This window comes from Sinohyriopsis cumingii, chromosome 3 (genome assembly GCF_028554795.1).
Source record: "Sinohyriopsis cumingii isolate HCF-2022 chromosome 3, ASM2855479v2, whole genome shotgun sequence".
Lineage (NCBI taxonomy): Eukaryota > Metazoa > Mollusca > Bivalvia > Unionida > Unionidae > Sinohyriopsis > Sinohyriopsis cumingii.
Window position 1 is genome coordinate 80,633,026 of NC_142963.1, and position 21,898 is coordinate 80,654,923.

A 21,898-nucleotide genomic window follows, 5' to 3' on the forward strand; every position below is an offset into this window, starting at 1 on the left:
AAAAAATTTTGATTGGGAAGGACATTGAGGACTTGGGTCGGGTGAATCATTTCTACTAAAGCCACTTCCCAATGGGCTTCGTGATCTAAGGGGATGGCTTGAGGTAATTTGGCCGTGTAACAGCACAACGTGTTCTTGGGAAACACCTCCATGGAACTGTCACTGGGTAAAGTTAAGTAAAATTGGTTTTGGTGACTCATAATTCCAGAGTTCTGTGGCTGTCCGAGGGGTTAGTGGACGTCAGAGGCGTGTCTCCGCCCAAAATGGGGTTCTGGTTGTGATTGAAGTGGTGACTGGCACTGGCACTGGACACAAGGTTCCCGGGGTTCCCGTTCGAGGTGAATTTCAGGGAGGGATTAGGAAGCAGGTAACCGATGCAACTGCTCAATAAAATGGTCCACAATTGTTTGTCTCCTTGTTGCAAACTCAAATTGGCGATGGCTGCCCCGATGACACAATACACCACGAAGATTTGGCAGAAAAAGACGATTTGCGTTTTAGGCACACGTTCTCCACACCACACCCACAAGGGTTGTTTTTGTAAATCTTGCACAGAAGAACTAGGTGAAGGAGGAGTGGTCGACGTAGCTGCGTCTGCTGTGTGAAAGGGCATGATGGTCACTTCTTTTTATAGTCGATGACTTGCGAAGCGTCGATCCAAGAATCAAAACTGGGTGGATATCCTTTCCAACGTACTTTGACTTCTTTGACACGTCGTTTGCCCACTTTACGGGTTCTGCGTTCGAGAATGCTTTTGATGTCGTACACGTCGTCTTCTTTTTTGGTGACACGTTGTAACTCGGGCAAATAAAACGTTCCTTTGAGCACTTCTCCGTTCATGTCTTCCAATTTATAGACGGCAGGATGACGACCATGCACTCGTCCAGTGACGCGAAACAATTCGGTCGTCCAGTTAGGTAAGTAACCTTTGTCGAAAGTGCGTTTGGTTTTGCCAATGCGCACCCAATCTCCTACGGCCAACTCTCCACTTTTCTTGGGGACAGCCCTCGTCGGGGACGTACCAAACAGACGCTCAAACACCAGCACTTCGTTGTCGGGAGTCACGTCTTGCGGGGCACGTCCGATGCTTCGATGGTAAGATTGGTTGTACGCTTGCACCAGGTGCGGTAAGATGTCGATGTACTTCAGAGTGTGGTGATGCGTAAAATATTTCCACATGCGTTCTTTCAAAGTGCGTTGAAAACGTTCCACGATGCTGGCTTTGGTTTCGGGATTCTCGGTGGTAAAAAAATGAATGTCACGTTTCTTTAATTCTTTTTGGAAAGCTTGGTTCAGAAATTCGGTGCCTTTGTCCGTTTGCCATCGAAGAGGGTGACGACCGCTTTGTTTCAACACCCGTTGCAGGGCTCGCACTAACTCGCTGCTCGATTTGGAAGTCAAGGGTACGACCCAAGCAAATTTGGAAAAGACATCGATGACACAAAACAAATATTTGTAGCCACGATTGTAGCTGGCTAAATGAGAGACATCGGCTAAATCGGCTTGCCATTGATGATCGATGCCTTCCACTCGGGTGCGACTTCTGGCAAACTTGCGTCGAATGGGTTTGTGTAAAGTGTAGGTAGCTTGTTCTTGTAACCATCGTTGCACTTGAGGTAAACGGAGACTTTTCAGTCGCGTTTTGGCAGCACGATACAATTTTTGAACTCCTGCGTAACCTGCAGGATGGGAGGGATCGTAGTAAATGCTGGCTAAGACTTTTTCCATTTTTATTTTTTGTGTTAATAAGACACCCACTCTTGGAGGATGCTACTCTTTTTCTCTTGGGGTATTTTCTTGGATTGCAAGGCTTTGCGTGTGCGGCCAGCAATAGGTGTCGAAGAGGAGAAGGATGTCTGAGCGGGGGATATCGGTTCTTGTTTCACTTCTGTCTTCACTTCTGTCTTCACTTTCTTTTTCTCTTGTGAGGAAGAAGGGGTGGCCATCATCTTTTTAATCCATCCAATTCTGGAGGTAGGTGGTGTTGTTAACTTGCGTACTTTTTCTGGTGGAGTTTGAAACCCTTCCTCTTCTTCTCCTTTTTCTGTCTTGGTCACGGGTACTGGTGGTACTGGTACTGGTACTGGTACTGGTACTGGTGATGGTGCTGGACTTTTCATCAAGGTCTTAAAATCTTTCAGAGTGGGTAGAGCTGTTTCGTCTAAAGCTTTCTGGTGAAATAGTTGCAGTCGTTGCAAGAGTTGACCGTACTTTTGCGATTTTTCTGTTTCGGACAAATCTTGGCGATCCATCAAGGACTGCAATTCGTGTTGTAACTGGGACATCTCGCTCAAATGGGGATTGGGAGGTAAATGCGGGGTGCGTTGTTCTTGCCACCGATGGTATTCCATCCATCGTTTGTAAGGCACTAAAGCTAGTTTTCGTCCTTCCATGGGGTTGTCAGGGGTCGATTCTGAGATCTTGGAACTTCCGAGGCCTTTTTATCTTGCTCCCACCAGTCCTCCCAACATGGTTCCCAAGACTCCTTTCAGTATGGGGCCTAACAAGAGAGGTAAAATACCTCCACGTTGCACTAACATCTTCTTTTTTTGACGAATGGGAATTTTCTTTTGAACCATTTGGCGAAGAACGTGACGATGTTTGCCTAAGCATTGTTTCTGGTGTTTGGACAAAGGGATCGTGCCTTTCAAAACGTTCAAACAACATTCGCACACGGTATCGATGACCTCTTTGGAGGCCGTTTGAATGAGTTTTTTTCGTAGGGGTGGAGAAGCTTTGGACAGAACAGATAACATGTCCCCATTTTTGGCTAAACGTGGTGGCAGTCCTTTCCTTTTCTTTCCTTGGGGTTTTCTGGAGGGTGACATCTTTGAGTCTTCAGGAGCACCAAAAAACACTGATACCCGACTTGGTCACAGGCCTTTTTTATACTGGAACGCGTCGCCACTGATTGTCTTTACGTCGTATTAGTTTGAGGACAGGCATGACACGTCGTGCAGGGGTACGTAACGGACTAAATCGAGCCAGTTCTTGCTTGGACAAATCCAGTAAACTTTGTAACATGCCCGATCTTTCTTGAACTTTGATTTTGGGAGAAGGTACTTTGTGAGCAGCAGCCACTGCCACTAAATTGGAAGGTCCTGCCACTGGGGAAGTTCTTTTGGGGGTCATCAACGGAGAAGTTCTTGGTGTGATCAACGTCTCCAAGTACTCTTCAGTTCTGGGTGTCATTAACGGAGAAGTGGACAAACGTGAAGCTGCCGGAGACGCAGTCACCGCCGTGGCAGGTCGTGGTTTGCGAGTGTAAGGTTGCGTCCTGGCCGAAGTGCCTCTCTTGCGACTAGTTTTCTGTGGACTTTTCTTTTCCTGGGGGCTTCTTTTCTTTTTCCGGGGTGGTGGTGGTGTCTGGTCAGAGGAGGGTCCTGCCACTGGAGAAGTTCTCCTTGGGGACCTGGTCTTTTTCTTCTTGGGGCTTCGTTGGACTTTTGTCTTGGGTATATCTTTGGGGGCATTAGGATCCCATCTTAAGAGTGAGCGAATGATGACCCCTCCTAGAGTACCGCTCCCTCCAGGTTTCAAAATGATTTGTTTTTTGGTTTGAGTGTCGATGCGGGGATCGGCCAGTTGGACCAAAGCGACTTTGTTTCGATCGAAAAAGCGTTTGGTTTGATGAGGATTCTGAATGATTCCTTGGAGTAATTGACGTGCCGTCACCGTGAACCATCGTAAGACTTCTTTGAGACTAGCTTCTAAGACACGAGCTCGTGTTTGTGGATTTTTTTCTCGACTGATGCCATACAAGGCACGAATCAATTTGACGGGAAGATGCGACTGAAGGGACGTCATGTTCGCACTGTGTGAGACAGACGAAAAAGGGTCGAGGTTTTTATAGATTTTTTTATGGGGAGTGAAATGAAGTCGAGGACGGAGACGTGTACAGGACAGGCCCTCCGTCTTGGCACCAGTGGTGAAACAAGTGGGTACGAAATCGCAAATCCTCGGGAGTCGTAGGTTTCAAATCGACGAGTAAATAGGCGTGTGGCGTTTGAGTGGCATCGTCGTACGCCTGAGTCAGCCAAGGCGTTCCTAACTGTTTGGCTAAGACTTGCACTTGCGATTTATCTCGAGGGCTTTTAAACAAGACCACGTAATGCGCATTGAGACTGATGGTGCGATGGGCTTTACTTTGTTGAAACAAATTTTGGGTGATGTAAACGACACTGGCATTACGGTGATGCCCTTTGCGCGTGAACCACAGTTTAATTTCTTCTTCGTCTTCTCCTAACATGTCGTCGAAAATGACCAAATGGGTTTGACGGGAGTCAGAGACGATGCCGTCGTCTTCTTTAGGAATGCCTTCCACAAACACGATGGAATCGCCTTGACTTTCTCGCAAGAGGCTGTACGCCGATTGCCACTCTTTGTAACACCACACGATCCGTTGAGGGGGCCGATCGATCAAATGATGTTTATGTTCGATCAAACGTTTGACGAATTCGGTTTTGCCAGAACCGCTAGGTCCAGCAATGAGCATGTTAAAGGGATGGCGAAGATACAAAGCCTCCCAACTGGCACGATCTAAGTGTTCGTCGATGACTTTGACAGTAGAGGAAGAGGGAGCAGAGACAGTAGAGGTAGCCATGGTGTGAGGAATGTCACTTGTGACACGAAAAAACAAACAAGACAAGAGTTTATATACTTTTTCAGAACACGTTTATTGAATATTTTTTTCAAACATGAATACGAAAGACAAAAATACATAAAAGCCAAAGGCTTAAGTACAAGAATAAAAGGCACATGAACGTGGAATAAAAAACAAGTGTCTGTACAACAACCACATGTTTTGGGTAAAGTTCTAACCAGTTCTATAGTAGGGGTAAGGTCACACAAGTGTCCTCCCGAAAGGGTCTTTCAGGCCTGTCCACGACAGTCCTGTCCTGGGTGACGGGTTCTTCTGGCACCGTCACTAACACAGGTTGAAAAGTAACTTTTTTCCTTGAATAACTCTCGTGGATACTGGGCCACCTCTTGTGTCCAAGCCTCAAAACCCTGGTCTCGGTGATGTCCAACATTTGACTCCTAACCAATCTGGTTTCTTCTTCGTCAACGACATGGTAAGTTACTTCAATGAACAATGAACTATTGGTCTTGGACGTTGTCCCTTTTTATATGCTGACCAATATCGATGTGACCGTACGGCAACGTAAAGTGATTGGGAAGTCTCACTCGCTTCTGGTACACGATTTGATAGATTTTTTCCAGGGGCCGACTGACGATGTGGTGAGTGGGTAAACGTACAATCTTGTTCGGTTGATAAGTGGTCACTTTAAAGTTTCCATCCTCTCCCGATTGCAAGGCTTCTTTCAATACCCCAAAGTTGACCACTCGACTGGTACGATGATTCAGAGTCAGTCCTTTCACTTTGCACGTCGTGTGCACTTCTCCTTGTTTGTCCCGGTATTCGTAGCCGTAATTTTTGGGACCACCACTGACGAAACTTAGAATCTTGTCGTCGGGATGCTTGTCTGTCCAGGCTCCTAAACGGTCTCCTTCGATGTCAGGGTGCTGTTGAATCGGGTGATGGATGTAAATGCAACTGTCCGTGTCAAAGTACAGGACGCGTTCTTCTAACAGTTCTAAAGCTTCGTACAATTTTAAGCGAGCATGAGCTGTCACGTAAGCCGCAATGATGACATTTCCAAAAGGGTCGTCTTGTACAAAGTCCAGATCTTCTTCGTAATTGACCAAGATCAAATCCTCTGGAACGACGTCCACGTGTTTCATGTATTTGGTTTTGTCGTGAATCATCTGGAAGTAGCGGGAAGGTTCTGTCAAATATTCCGTCTTGGGTAAACACGGTCGTTGTGCCATTTTACCCCACAAGCAATTTAACATCACTTTGGCAAACGATCGCCTGCCTTCGTTTTTTTCGATGTGGTCTAAAGAGATGCCTTCTTGTTCGTAGTATTTCTCTTTGAATTGTATTTGGTCTTCGTGAGTGTGACACCAGGAAGGATAGCCGCTGGCTTCTTGTTTCAGTTTCAAAAAGGCATCCACGTAGTCGGCGAAAATGCCTTTCTGAGTAGGGTCACCCTTGTGGTACTGTTGTGTCTTGGGAAAGTGGCAAATTTCGTACACTTCTAACAGTTGGTATCCCATGTCCAGAGCTTTGAACAATTCCACGCTGACCCAGGTTCCCGTCAAGGCACGTTCTTCCTGGCTGTGATGGCAAGGTTGGTCCTGGTTGCACGTTTCGGCACAAGTACGGCACAAGGGAAACATCAGTTTGCCTTGACAATGGTGAGGTAAGACGGGATGGTATAGGTTCGTGGGAGGCAAAACTTTGCACTTGATCAAGCCTTCGTATTGTCGAATGTTTTTCAGGTCGATGTGTTCCGTCAGCAATTGCGGGTACCCTACAGGAAAGCGACAATATTTGCACACGTAGGGATACAACGAACACACGTCCAAGTATTTGATTTCTTCTCCTTTCTCTTCGTCGGCTTGGTACAGCAAACAGGTGGCATTGGTCCTTCCTCCGTACAAACTATCCCTCGGGTTCAGCGGGTCCATGAACTGGTAACTTTCCACGAGGCGTTTAAACTCGGGATCGGTTTTCATACGGTGATCGTACTCGTGTTCCCACATTTCCACCACTTGGTATCCTTGCTGTTCTAACTTTAGGCGTCGCTGACAAGTGTCCTGGTACAGGTCTTCCATGGTCCGTTGTAAAAACTGATTTTTAGTGTCACGGTCAGGGTAACAGACGGGACATCCGTGAAATAAGCAACCGTTAAACTCGTACACGATCTTGGGGTTTTCTAAGTCCCAGCCATCGACCGAATACGTTCCGATGGTCTTTTCGCCTCCTCCGTTGCGGGCATGCTGAATCCACTTGTCTTCCTTGTCGCACAAGTAATGTAACCAACGTAGGGCTTTGACCGAGTATTGACGTTTGATATAGTGGGTTGTTTGAGGACTGATGACAGCCACGGTGTTTTCAGGCATGAATCCTTGGCGGTACACTAAGGAACACGCTTTGGCAATGGTGCAAGCTTCTTTCAAAGGATCGACCCCTCCGTGTTCCATGAACAGTTCTCGAAATTTTCCACAGCAACGTCGTAAAATGTCCACGTCGGAACGACAATACTTTAACATTTCTTCCTGAAAGTCGAAAGGGTCAGAGGCGTGAGCCTGGTACCAAGCGTAGAAAGCTTCTCGTTGTTCGGTACGCATGTTGTCGGGGTCGTAATAGTGAGCCTCAGGCAAATGGGGTAGAACGGCGTGTTGATTGGCTTCCGTATTGAAAAAGTGTGGAAAGTACCCTTTAGCCATTTCTGTCATTCCAAACGTTTTAGGCATTCGGCTCAAAGGCATGGCCAAATAGCTCATCGAATCTTTAAACTGTACTTGTCCCACTTGCATGAAAATGATTTTGGCTCCATTCAAAATCAGTTTAGGACGTTCGGTGCCTTGTTCCGTATAGTATCTGAGAAGAAACTGTCCATCGTATCCGGAGAAATTGTGAGCCATCACCGTGGCATGACGATGACAATCTCCGTAACGTTCGATGTCCTCTTGGTTCCACGTCTTGTCGATGGGGTCTAAGACCCATTGGGCAAAATCGGCTAACGTGTTTGGTCCCCGAAAGATTTTTTCACGTCCTCCGGGAATCTTGCTGCAGTGAGGGCAATGACTGAAGATAGGTTCTTGAATGCACTTCTCGCACGCTCGATGAGCCACGCAGAAATTAGGGATGTGAATGCCAGTCTCTTGCATGCATTCGAAATCGAAAAAGATGAAATTGCCTTTCTTCTTGTGACCGTCCTCTTTCTCTGGTGGGGGTTGGTATTTTTGCACGTAACATTCGTGTTCCAAGTCCACGATGTGGTGACAAATGTGACATTTTTTCTTTCCTCCACATACGTGTGCCTTGGCATTGTTGGTAAGTATGCCTTGTCCACACGTAGGGCACAATCTCAGGAGTTGACAAGCACATTTCTTCTGTGAACCTTGTGTTTTCAAATGTTGTTGGTAACAGGTAGGACTGACAAACGTGCGCAAACAAGTCGAACAAGGCACTGGTTCTTCGCTCAGACAGGGTGGAGAGACCAAACATCCTGGGCATTTCATTCCACAATGCTTGTGTTGCTCTCGATTGTTATAACCATAGTCACATTTCTCACAATAATAACCGTATCCAAGGAATCCAGTGATACTGGTAATGGTATCGAAATGATCATCGTGATGATAGACATGAATGTATTTTCCGTCCTTAAAATCTTGGCCTCGAAACAACAGAGTTCCACGCATTTCTTGAGGGTGCACTTTCAAGGTGTAGCGTGGAGCTAGGGCATCTTGCAATTTTTGCATCTCAGGAATGCCACAGGGTGTGTCTTTGGACAGTCCGGCTTGTTGCAACAGGAGTTCTGCTTCATTTCGTTGTTTGGCTCGGTCGGATTGTTGAATAGTTTTCCAGGTTCTTTTCCATTCTACCGTGTCGTTCTTGTTGGCATAGGTTCGTCCCACCACGATGGCACGGGCTAAACACATTTGGTCTTGAGGGTTGTTCATTCGGACGAGACTCTTTTTGGTGTTGCGAAGGTCGTCCACCAATAACATCTTTTTGCGTCCTGTCCCTTGAGGAAGAGAGAAATGGGCCATTTTCAGTGTGGCTTTACCATCGGTGATGTCAAACTGGTCATTAGATTGTTGTACGTGTTGAATCTTGTCCATGATTTTGGAAGGGGTCAGTTCTGCAGGTCTGCTAAACTCGATCCAAACAGGGGATTTCAAACCGTCGTGATCTATGGATAGTGTCAAGCGATCGTCTTCTTTGGGTTGACATTGTCGCTTGAGTGCGGTGAGCAAAGAATCCCACATCTCAGTGATAAACCCTTCTGCTTTCTCCAAGGGTACGTCGGCCTTGAAATCTTTAAACTTCACCGTGTAGGTGTAAGCCGTGGTTCTAAATTTTCTAGAGGAGCGCTTTTCCGTCTCTCGAATGGAATAGTATTTTTCAGGGTTGACTAAGGGTGGTGAACTTGGTTTAGAGGTTTCAAATTCTGGTTCACTCATGTCCTCTTCAAAATCACTGGCATGAATTTGTGCCAAGATTTCAGCCCTGGTACGAGGCGATAGATCACGTTTCTGCCTCTTACTTTCTTCTTCTTCTTCTTTCTTCTCGAATGAATGGGATCGTTTCATCTTGAGTGCAAAATGTCAAATGACTCAAGTTTAAACACCATAGACTAATTTATAGTCTTGGCAAACCAGCGTATATAAAAAGGGTGTGTGTCTTGTCCTTTCACTATTCATTTCACTCTCAAGCCGAGCACAACGATGGAAGAGACTACCCAGATGGAACGTTTCGTCAGAGCTTTGCGAGGGGTCATTAGAAAATTCTCTTCAGACCAGCCTACGGACTACTCTCCTTCCTTTCGAGATAAAAGTCAAGATACTTGTTATATCTGTCAGAAGAAAGGGCATTGGTCTTCAGAGTGTCCAGACCGTCAAAAAAGAAAAAAAACAGGGGCTAAAAAAGACAAAAGTCAAGATACCTGTTATTATTGTAAAGAAAAAGGACATTGGTCTCCAGATTACCCAAAAAAGAAACAAGAGGAGTCAGAAGAAAAGAAGGATTCTTCAGAAGAAGAGAGGGATTCTTCGGAAGAAGAGAGGGATTCTTCAGAGGAAGAAGAGGAAGAAAGAAGACAATTCCATTTAAAAGAGGCAAAGAAACAGGAGAAGAAAAGAAGATGGGAAGAAAATGAGGAAAAAACGGTGAAGAAATTCAAAAAACAGAGAGACTAAACAAGGAGAAAGAAGAAGTCAATGAACTTTTAATTAAAGTGTTCTGTGGTGAATTGTGAATTGGATTGTAAAAAATGGATAAAAGAATACATGAATGATATAAGGTAAGTGTCTTTGAGTTTTGATTTTAAAATAAGAAGCTAAACTCAAGCACTCATACACAGACACGTACTATAAGGGTAAAATGGGTGGGGTTTATTTTTGAGTTATTGGCAAATTGAAATTGTATTTCTTTTCGAGAAATGTGGGTGGCCCTGAAAAGGGCCTTTTTATTTTGGTGTAGGGGTGAGTTTAACCAATCAACTTTAACTGCCTTAAGCCTTTGCCACGGCCAAGGCCTACTTCTGATGATTGGGTTGAAATCACTAAGGGTGGTACGACAGGCTTAGTCACAGGGTTGGCGTGTTTAGCTCGGGAAGGTCGTATTCTCTTCGGTCGTGATAAAGAAGTTTGATACATTTGTTTCAGACTTCTTAACTCCGCTAAAATGTCCAACAGTACCGTAGCCGTTTGATTTTCACCCTCTTGTTTCTTTGCTGATACTTCTTCTTGCTGTTGTTGCTGTTGTTTTTTTCTTACCTCTTCTTGTTGCTGTTGCTGTTGCTGTAGGAGAAAAGCTTGTTCCGCTTCCTTTTGTCGTTGCATAAATTTCTCCAATTCTTCTTTCTGTCTCTGTCTAAAATTCTCCACTTGCGGTAATGAAGAAGGTAACGAAGGTTCCGGAACAAATTCTTGCGAGGTAAGAAAATCCACAAAATCCCAATGTACCTTTTCTGAAAGTAAGTCCGGGTTCCCTTGGGCAGTCTCCCCTGCTGGTGCACCCCAATGGATCGTTTTCTGAGTTTCCGTCATGTTGAATCACTGTCGCATAGATTGACTGCACACAAGCGCTAGCGAATCTATATAGACCAACTGACGTCACAGACTACTCTCTTCGGATTGGATGCGGGCTGACTGAATTTTGTAACGCGTGTTTGGATTGGTGAATGAACTCAATCCGTTTCAATCCTGCCTCTACCTATAAATAAGCGCAGTTCAGTGCATTGATTCACTTGTTCTCGTCGCTTCAAGATGTGGACCGATGTGCAATCTTCTACGCTTGTGTCTTCCATGATGTTCCGGACGGACATACCCATGTATGTCCGATCCAAGTGGACCGTTGTCCACAGGACAAACACCAGTCTGTGGATACGTAGGATCTACGTAGAAAGACAAGGATGCCTGAAAAGAGTGCTGATTTACGGACCAACAGTGAGACGTAGTCTAAGGACAAGAAGAAGACCAATGCGGTGCCCTTTATGTTAATGAATACATTAACATAAACCCAAAGGCCCTTTTCAGGGCCAGCCATATTTCTCGAAAAGAGATAGCCTTTCCATTGCCTACCCCTTTTTTTAAAAAAAAAAATTTAAAAAAAAAAAATCCCATGTTCAATTTCCCTTGACGCTATAAAGTCCCACCCTGTTTAAATTCCTTTGACGCTAAACCGTCCCACGATTTTTCTCCATGTTAATTTCCCTTGACGCTAATCTGACCCACGATTTTTCTCCATGTTAAATTTCCCTTGACGCTAATCTGTCCCAGGGGTCTCTGTAATGCTAATTCCCATTGACGCTAATGTATCCCACTTAACTACTCATGGTGTCAAAAATGACATTCGGATATGAAAAATGCAAGTATAAATAAATATGAACTGCTATTGACTTATCTGATGCAGCATATGAAGTTGATATATTTGAATCAACCACAGAAATGGCGAAATTTGGAATAAAGATAAAACAATTTATACGTTCCCGTTGTAGACCAATGTCCTGCTGGCTTGTTGATAACACATAAAGATAATGTGCGACGCCGTAAATATTGAATGCTCCTTAACATACTTTTTAAGTTAAGACCGGTCTTCTTTTTCCTCATTCACACCCTTATCCCCGAAGCTGAGCATCTTTGATGTGTCTAACGAAGAGAGTAAATAAAAAGTGTATTTCAGCTATACGTGTTCACATGACCCTACTCCGGGTTTTGTATTGTTTTTAAAACATGTTCCGTTCCGCTCTACGAGTTCTCATAAGCAGTATTGCTTCTTTTGCAAAGAAGGCAAAATTCAAACGTGTTTTGGGTTACAGAATAGTGTACTTCAAAGAACAAATGAATATTCATTTGGTCACTTTTCGTGAAAAAATCGGAGACATTCTATTTTTGAGCAGATCTTTAGGAACGACGAGAATTCCGCAGTATGCTGTAAAATCTGCAATTATTCTCCAACATACCGATGAATCAAGGAAAGAAAACATACAGTCTCGATATTCTCATTTTATCGTAAGATCAGGGAACTCGACGTGCTCTGCAGCATTATCATATTAATGCAGCGACTGGAGGCTTACCTCGCAGCTAGAACGTACCAATCATTGAAGCATATGTTGCCAACATAAAAACCCGTCTATATGTGGACAAGGTATTGGTAATGTGGCGAAAAAAATAACATTTTCTATACATTGGCAAACACAGCCACTAATATAATTGATGTTAAGTAAAGGGAATGAGACGATGTTTCGAAAAACTATATTTCGAGATGTTTCTGCGTTTTTTTAAAAAATAAACATATACTACAATTTTGAGATTAGCATATAAGCATCATAATCTATATTTTAAATACAATGCATGATTCGTGTGCTCATGGCACAAAGTTGGTGCACACAGTTTGCATGTCGTAAATATTAAACGTGGTACATGGGATACTGGCGTAATGCTTCGTGGTTTTAAAATGTATTTCAGTTTTTTAAAACAATGGCTTTATTAGATTCCGAATATATTAATATGAACAAAATGCGACAGGCAAAGCGGACGGTCAGAACGATAGATAGAAAGATAAAGAAACAAATATATGCAGAGAATGAAAATACATCAAAACGGAATATCAGTAGGAAGATAGGTAGATATCATAATATATGAAAAATACGTGAAAGTAAAACATTGCTGATAGCTACGTGTAATAAAGCGAGAACATTAAGCAGACTTGATAAGAAGGCGAAAGAGAGATTAACTTGTAGCTTGCCAAGGTCAAAATGGATTTACTGTTATGAAATTTATAGAATACGCAATTGTTCCTCGTATTATGCCTTTTAAGTGTATTGAATGCCGAACAACTTCTAAAATACAGTTTTGAATAAAGATGGATTTGATTAAATCGGAATGTATATTTGTTCTGTGATTCTACAATCCAACTAACCACATTAAGAAGAAAATCTGACACGGTGGCTCACAATCATCAGAAAGTGCAAGGAGTGAGTGTTTAATACATTGCTGGCAAGTCGCGGTTACTTTGAACCTTTGACTTCGCTCGCAATCGCTCTTATGTAACCGGTTACAAAGTTAGTCACCCATCCATGAAGGTAGGCCGTCACAACAAAAGGTGCAGCCTATAACCAGTTCAGTCTTAAACCTTTTACTGTTGCATAAAAGTAATACGAGATAATAAAAGCTCTAACCTATAAGTAACTCACTCTTAAACCTTTATCCTAATCATGCGAGCTCATGATGCTCCATGTCATTTTCAATGAGCATCTGACAATGAAATATTGTGTTCAGTCATCGACCTTACCCAGAAAAGACGACGAATATTAGTCGTCCACGTTCAGAAATATATAATCATATGACTTGTACGATATTCTTGAGGCAATGAAAGTGCGATTGGAATCGTAGTAAACTTTATCGCGGGATGTTTTGGGAAGTCCTTAGCATTTAGAAACAGTTGGTCAATAACCAAAAGACAAAAATTCATTCAACTATTTTTATGTCAGTATGTGGGTTTTTTCCTTAAACTTCCGTTCAAAATATAGCATGCATATAAATATGTGCAAATATAATTTCTGACCGTCTGAGTAAATCGACATGAGATCTTTAGGAAGTTCAATGATTTCTACATGTATGTTGAAAAGCAAATGACTCATGCAAGATGTTGCTTTTGTTATAAAATGTTTAAACTAAAGGATATATAGCAGTCATAAATGCAGTAATTGACGTCCCTAACAGAACCGTTTCTTTTAAAATTGTGATCAATTTTGTCAGAGTTGACCTCAATGTATCTATTTGTGTATCAGTCATTCTGTCAGTCAGTCATTCTGTCAGTCAGTCAGTCAGTCAGTATGTATGTATGTATGTATGTATGTATGTATATCAGTCATTCTGTCTGTCAGTCAGTCAGTCAGTATGTATGTATGTATGTATGTATGTATATCAGTCATTCTGTCTGTCAGTCAGTCAGTCAGTATGTATGTATGTATGTGTGTATATATAGCGGTTTCTTAATCTATCAGATGGTATGTTTATCTGTCTGTCTGTCTGTCTATGTGTCTGTCTAAGTATATGTCTGTCTCTGTATATATGCACCTACATTTCCCATTACATATCTAAGTGAATATGCAAATCTTAAATCACTCAGTACAAATATGAATACGACAGTTAAGATCAGAATGTAGCTGTAATTAAAATATCTTAAAGCACTGACTGTGTAAAACGTATTCTATACATCTGCCTTACTACCACCTCCCTCGCAAAACAGTTCCACTATCATGCCATTAAGAAAATCATTACAAGCATTTGAATCATTGGGAGGGTGGATGGGTGGGGTGGCAATAACATAGACAGCTCCAATATTAAAAAGACGTGAAGGTGGGTTTTATTTCTCTCTCTCTCTCTCTCTCTCTCTCTCGTGTGTGCGGGATGTCTTCTTTTATTACGAAAGCGAAAATATTTCAATCAGAACGAATGACAAGTAAACTAGATGATATCTTCACAGCTGCTGCATGACAGCGAGCAAAGTAAACAAAGAGGTTACCAAATGTTAATCAATTCGATAGTATTGAGCTAATACTTTCGTCAGATTCTCAAACTTAACTGTACTGAAACAGATCTTTGCACATAAATTAATATAACTCAAGTTGGCAAGTCTTTGCACATAAATTAACATAACAAAAGTTAGCAAGTCGGTGCATCACTGTGACAGCTGTGAACCACTGAAATTGAATTTACACGTCAGTACAGGAAAGGAAACACTTTATAAATTGTCTTAAATGGATATTTAATCTATCTGGGAATTATCATCTGCTGAAATACACTCAGCTGTAAACTGGTTGACCCAAGTTTCGCATTCAAGTGGATGAGATTAATATGTCACGCGTATGTTAGATTCTAGACCACGCAATGTTAGGATTCTTTTCCCATTTGTCGTTTAAAGTCCTGACAAGTGAGAATAAATTCCCATCGATTCAGAACCGTGACTTTCATAAGTTGTTGCACCTCTGCTGATAACAAGTATATTGGATATTTATTATTGTCCCCGAAATCCCCCCACCTTGCTGAATATAACCTCAAACATATATTTGTGATAATAACAAAAGATAGATTGTTACTTCATTATCGGGGTATCTTTCACGACACTTATAAGCTGAATTCCGATACAACATCAGCCTAGATTTTAAATGTGTTTCATATATATATATATATATATATATATATATATATATATATATATATATATATATATATATATATATATATATATATATATATATATATATATATATGTACACATACATATATATGCGACATCGTTAGCATTGATTTCTTATGCCTCGGAATTAAGAATCCTGTAAAATCGTAAGCTTAAGTCTTATAATGACAAACATGCATAGAATAATTTTTTAAATCTAAAAAATATCTTTATAAATAAAGAACTGAACGATAGTTAAAGTAGTGCTTATAAATATTGTCAATCACAAAGAAACAAACTTCGCATCCTTTTTAAAAGAATTTGAATAAATGTTTCAGAACATTGACTTTCTATTTAAAACTTTAATTTTTGTTTGTTGCTTGTTTAGTTCGAGTCTAGGATTCGGCCAATGTGGGTATGTGAGAAAGCTTGCAGTAGCTTCTCGTGGATCGGTGGTTCTTCCCGGCGTTTTCCCGGGTTCTTCCTCCACCATTAATACAGAAATTGTTGCTTGTTTACGCTTTTGCGTGAGTAAACTATAAGTCTGGTACCCTAGCCATCTCCAGGACACATCGAACCATTACAAGTACAGACGTTCAGGCAGGGTACCAGACTAGTAAACTAATGTCTCACTATACTTTGCTTATTCATCATCGTAATATGTATATATATATATATATATATATATATATATATATATATATATATATATATATATATATATATATATATATATATTTGTTTTTTTTCAGAGTAGGGAAATTTTGCAAACACGATCTTTAGCAGCCAGGCGATTTTAAAGCTTGGTATTTGTGTGATTTGAAATGGTTGTTTTAAAGATGTGCGGATAAAACTACAGATAAATGAATATACTTGGCACACACAAAATAAAAACACAAAAAGAAACACAAAAAACAACATAGTGCTATCTTCCCTCGAACAGAAAAACAACTTTTTCTAAAGCTTTAGTATCCAAACATTTTCTTCTGACCGCTCCGGTGGCCTAGTTTTATAAGGCGTCCGCCTCGGATGCGGAAGGTTTTAGGTTCGATCCCCGGCCGAGTCATACCAAAGACTTACAAAAATGGTACTAGTAGATGCCTCGCTTAGCACTCAGCATTAAGAGGTTAGTGTTAGGACTGGTCGGACTGGTGTCAGGATAATGTGACTGGGTGGGACATCATGCTACATGTCTGCGGCATGATGCCCCAGTGCTAGACATCATTATAAACTGCCACACTGCAGACATCGTAGCGATATGACTGAAAAATTGTTAAAGCTACGTTAAAAATCCAAATCACACACACACACACACACACACACACACACACACTTTCCTCTGCAGAAGATACTGTACATTAACTCTTATCTTTTGACCACGAAATGTATATTGAGGAACACTTTTGTGCTTCTGTTCATTTACGTATCGTTATTAAAAAACTACAACGGCTCCTGTTATATTCAGCTCACACAGAGACATTCTGATTACTCGACTCCACGTGCAGGAGCGGCCAATATATTTTGCTGGGGAAAAAACCCGGCCTCCAAAAGATTCTGGTCGACATTTATAGCTTATTATGACCAAAAAAATGGCGTCAGAGCCCATAAAACTAAACCAAGAGCAAGGTTAGTCTTAATGGTCTGATAGGGGCTCAGTGGAATTGTTGATTGGTTTGTGTTTGTGTGTTTAACAACACGTGACCACATGAAGACAAATAAGTGTCGATGCACTGGGGGTAAATACACCACAGCCGAGCCGGTTTGGGTCGCATTCAAACCCGCGAGTAACTGATTGTGAGTCAATCAAACATCTATTTGACATCTTCGCCAGCCAAGGTTCCCATATGATAACCCTATTTACACTTTGGCGGATGGAACAGATATACTAGTGCCTTGTCCTAGCGACAGCTATTAGATTTCATGAGTTACCTCCCAAGTATGTAATGCTAACTAACCCATAGTGGTGCATTGTACATCGGCCGAAAATAGTGGAAGCAATTGACCTAAAAAGGATACTTTGTAAGTTTAACGTCGAAAGTATGACTATGTACCAGAGGGAAGCCATTACATGTGCATTTGAGTGAAAAGTATTTCGGCAAACGCGTACCAGCAGTGGAAAATTGTTTATTTATCAGTCCATTCAAGATGTATGCTCCCCTTGTCTCCGTCTTTGAACAACTTCATTTTGATTGGATACGGTGGCTTGCTTGAAATTCACAGACTTGAATGACAGACATGTATGCACTATACCCATGGTATGGATAGGGTTATCATATCGATACCTTGGGTAGCGAAGATGCCTAATGTAGGCTCTCTCAGAAATGGGCATTATGAGACCTCAAGTATATAACCATTCAGATTCAAAATCTGTATAATTAAACATCTCGTGCCCACATAATCACCACATTTTTTAAAAATTGGTTTTATCACCACTATTCATATAAAAAAGACAACACCGATTTATTAAAAATATGTAATGTAATTTGTAGGCGGAGGAGTTCGTCCTTTTCCGATAGATTTATGTCACATGATATCATGCCGGTAAGCAAACCCTAGAGGGGCGTTTCGTGACGGTATTAAGCTGGGGTGAGTGGGGTAAACCATACCATTCTGCTCAGTCGAACTACTTAAAGAAAACATGAAAACATAATGTATGATGCTCAAAGTTGAAATAAAAAGCACGACAGATGATTGTGTTATTTCTTCTTCTGTTTAAAAAACGTACACAAAAATTATAGTACAACTATTATCGCTTTCCCTGTGATCAAACTGGTAAAACTGCAACTTTTTTAATGCTCGAAAGCCCGACTTCTAAGATACAAAACACGTGATCACACACCAACAGCATTTTTCTCGCATTCATTAATCTCTGTAGCCCCTATGAATAATGATGATTGATACAAATTATATCTGTGTTCGTTAAGCCAACAACTACAACAGCAGCAACAAAATGCAGTGTTCAGAATTTGTTGTTTCAATAAGTTGAATATAGTCCGATAAATCAGCCTCAAGAACTGTACTGACACCCACCATCAGTATCGGTACAGGTTTTCAGGATGATTCATCGGACTTGGTTGAAGATGACACTTGTTTACATTCGTCAATACGGTCAGGCAATGGCTGTTAACGGTCACTGCCCCTTGGTCGGCAGAAGTAATGTCAATTAAACTTTTGGGTTTTAGTAACAGATGTTGGACATAGTAAACACAACTTGCTTACTTTTGGTTTCTCTTCACAGCATTTTGTTGTTGTTGTTGTTTTTGTAGAGTTTAATGGCATTTTCAGCACAAGAGATGCTATACATGTCGGACATGTATAAATGGTGGAAGAAGAACCCGGGAAAGCCCCGGAAAGAACCGCCGACCCACGAGAAGCTACTGGCAAGCTTTCTCACATACCCATATTAGCCGAACCTGAGACTCGAACCCACGCAAATAGAGGTGAAATGGCAGTGATCCGTAACGGTGATCGGTTTAGACCACTCCCCCCCCCCCCAATATTTTAACTATTTTCGTACCGACCCTTGTGTCAAGGGTTTGCCTTGTTAAGTTTGTGTTTTATAGATCACAGCGTCTCGTTTTCATTGAAAACGGTGGCAAACCGCAAACGGTTTCCGAACATGATTTAGATGTTCCAGATTCTGCCTCGGTTTGCACAAACGTAATAAAATAAGAAGCGAATTCCAAGTCAGAGGAAACTCAATCAGTTCATTGCTAGGATTAGTGTGTACGTTATACTTTCCATACAAATTATGGACGTATCAGAACAATCGCTGAAATCGAGATACTTTCCCGCTTAGTAACAAACAAATATCAGATACACACTGCAGGTATATTTTTTATCGGATGGCAGGAATATGTAAGACATAATAATAATAATAATAATGAGGAATTTGTATAGCGCCTAATCGTTAGAAGCTCTAAGCTCTTTACAACATTAGACAACACCTATAACAAAAAAAAAAAAACAACCAAAGAAAAAGACCATATAATGATATTAGTAAAAAAAAAAACAACATGCCCCCACTGAAACATGCTCTGACTGTAAAAAGTTAATGAAGGAAGGTCTAAAGTGTTGATAAATATTAAATTATAGAGAGAAGGAAGGCAACAAAGTGAGTGAGAGAGTAAGCAGGCGAATAAGTACGTAAGTAATCAAGTAAGTAATGCAGTAACTAAATGAGTTAAAAGAGACCCAGATGGACCTGACATCGTTATTCTGACTGCCATCTGCCTAATAGCCAAATGCAAAAGTACTTGATCAAACAATCTGGTCAAAAGGATGGTTTCGGCAGAACTTCTTACTTGCTGTCGATTATATACGTTAAGAAAACAATTGTTTCAATTTTTCTTTGTTTTCAGCATCTTCATTCGTATCTGATTAATTTGCCCAACATTTAAAGGCCTTAATGTTTAAATGCTTTCTGTCAACCTTGGTCAGATTCTGTTGAGAGTTATTTTTAATAGATAAAGTTGTTTAATTGTTTCTTTCTTTTAGTAATGTTAACCATATTTGACGCTGGATTGGCACCATTGGCATAAATTTGAGAACTCTTCAAGCCATGGCAAGGTTTTTCTATTTTTAGGTACGGCAGCCATAGTAGACTGTGAATCCATCATTATAAGGCATTTTGTATTGAGATTATATTGAGAGGATATTGACACGGAGTTACTTAAAGACTGCCCTGTTTTTAATAAATGTAGCCATATCTGACGTGGAGATTGGCATCGTTTCTAAACAAAATTGAAATATTAAAGTCTTTTAATGCTATTATGTATCACGTTTATATTCGGTCAAACTGTGTTAAGTGGTATTTCTGAAACGCTACTATTAACAAATATTTTTAATCACGGCTGTCATTAACCTCATTTGTACTAATTCGAAATGCCAATGCCGTGATGCTCTGTCAAATTTGGTTGAAACAGGTCAAGTGCTTCTAAAAAAAAGTTTAAAATAGTCATTATTGACGGAAGGAAGATGCAAGACGCACGGTAGACGCAGTCGCAAAATATATCCACATGCCCTTACGTCCACGTGAGTGAAAAACAGATAGAATACCGAATTACATGCACGAATTTAAAATTGTATATCAACTTGAATCTTATCAACTATTTCTCATCTACCTTCTTTTCTGCCAACATAATTATGTACCTACCAACTTACATACACACATCATATATCCATACACACACACAAGCTCATACATACAAACATACATACACAAACAAAAACATCCATCCATCCATCCATCCATCCATGCGTCCATCCATCCATTCATCCATCCATCCAAAACAAAAACATACATACATACATACATACATGCATACATACATACATATACAAACAAAAACATCCATCCATCCATCCATCCATCCGTCCATCCATCCATCCATACAAACAAAAACATACATACATACATACATACATACATACATAAACAAAAACAAAAACATACATACATACGTACGTACGTACGTACATACATACATGCACAAACAAAAACAACCATCCATCCATCCATCCATCCATCCATACATACATACATGCACAGTTCCATGATCCATCCAGCCACATTCATGCATACATACATACATGCATACATACACAAACAAAAACATACATACCAACATGCATAAATCCATGATCCATCCATCCACACACACACACACACACACACACACACATTCATACATATATACATACCTATCTACCTGCCTACCTAACTACCTTCCTACCTACCTACCTACATGCATGCATGCATACCTACATACATCCATACACACACACGCACACACACACACGTACATATATATATATATATATATATATATATATATATATATATATATATATATATATATATATATATATATATATATATATATATATATATATATATATATATATATATTTATATAGACATAAGTCTTTACTCACTGTTGGTCCACGTATCTACACTTTCCAAAGTTTTGGTGACGTTCGTTCCGTTGTTGCTTTGGTCATAGTTTAAGAAATTGTACTCGGAGACAGACATGGTTAGTCCAAATGTATCCACGTGGAGGTACCAAATTGTATAAATATTAGTTTCTAGATGTTGAAACTATCATCGGGCTATCATCAGCTATGTCTTGTCTCCATGACTGAATGTCCATCACTGATAACCTTTCGAGCTGCGGTATGTGACTGGCTGATCCTACCTGTTGTGGTAGGTAGATCACACAGAGAGCGCGATAGAACGGATTATCAATTTGATGTCAAGTCCATAAACTTGAAGTGAAACATTTGTCCTGATCCCGTACACTCCATGTTTTGATTCCCATAAGAATCTAAACAAATTCGAATTACCTTTTGTCGAACTAAATTTAAATTTAATTAGTTTATTTCGATTTTATAATGCTCACACTCTTTACTATGCTCGTCTGTACTTTGAGTAAAAGACTGAAGCGCCACCTTTTTCTTAAGTCAAGCGTCCTTGTATCAAATCGATGCGGGCACTACCGCTGGCAGATGTTGAGTGCGCTAAGTGATAGCAAAATAACCTGACATAATGGCAGCTGGATACGGACGCCAAAACAAATGTTGTGTTCGAAAATATATCTTACTTCTAAATGTAAAGTTGCGTATTATTAACGTTCA

General features: G+C 40.8%; 1 protein-coding gene across 2 annotated transcripts in view; it reads right to left on the reverse strand.

Moving 5' to 3' along the window:
- The window catches only part of LOC149803183 (synaptotagmin-1-like), a 56,057-nt gene extending 34,409 nt beyond the window's left edge, over positions 1 to 21,648 (reverse strand). For both annotated transcript variants that reach the window (XM_089952797.1, XM_089952796.1), the window contains exon 1: positions 21,200 to 21,648. In XM_089952797.1, coding sequence (XP_089808923.1) covers positions 21,200 to 21,296 — 97 coding nt within the window. In that variant the 5' untranslated portion in view covers positions 21,297 to 21,648. The remainder of the gene's footprint in view (positions 1 to 21,199) is intronic.
- Positions 21,649 to 21,898: the final 250 nt, after the last annotated feature.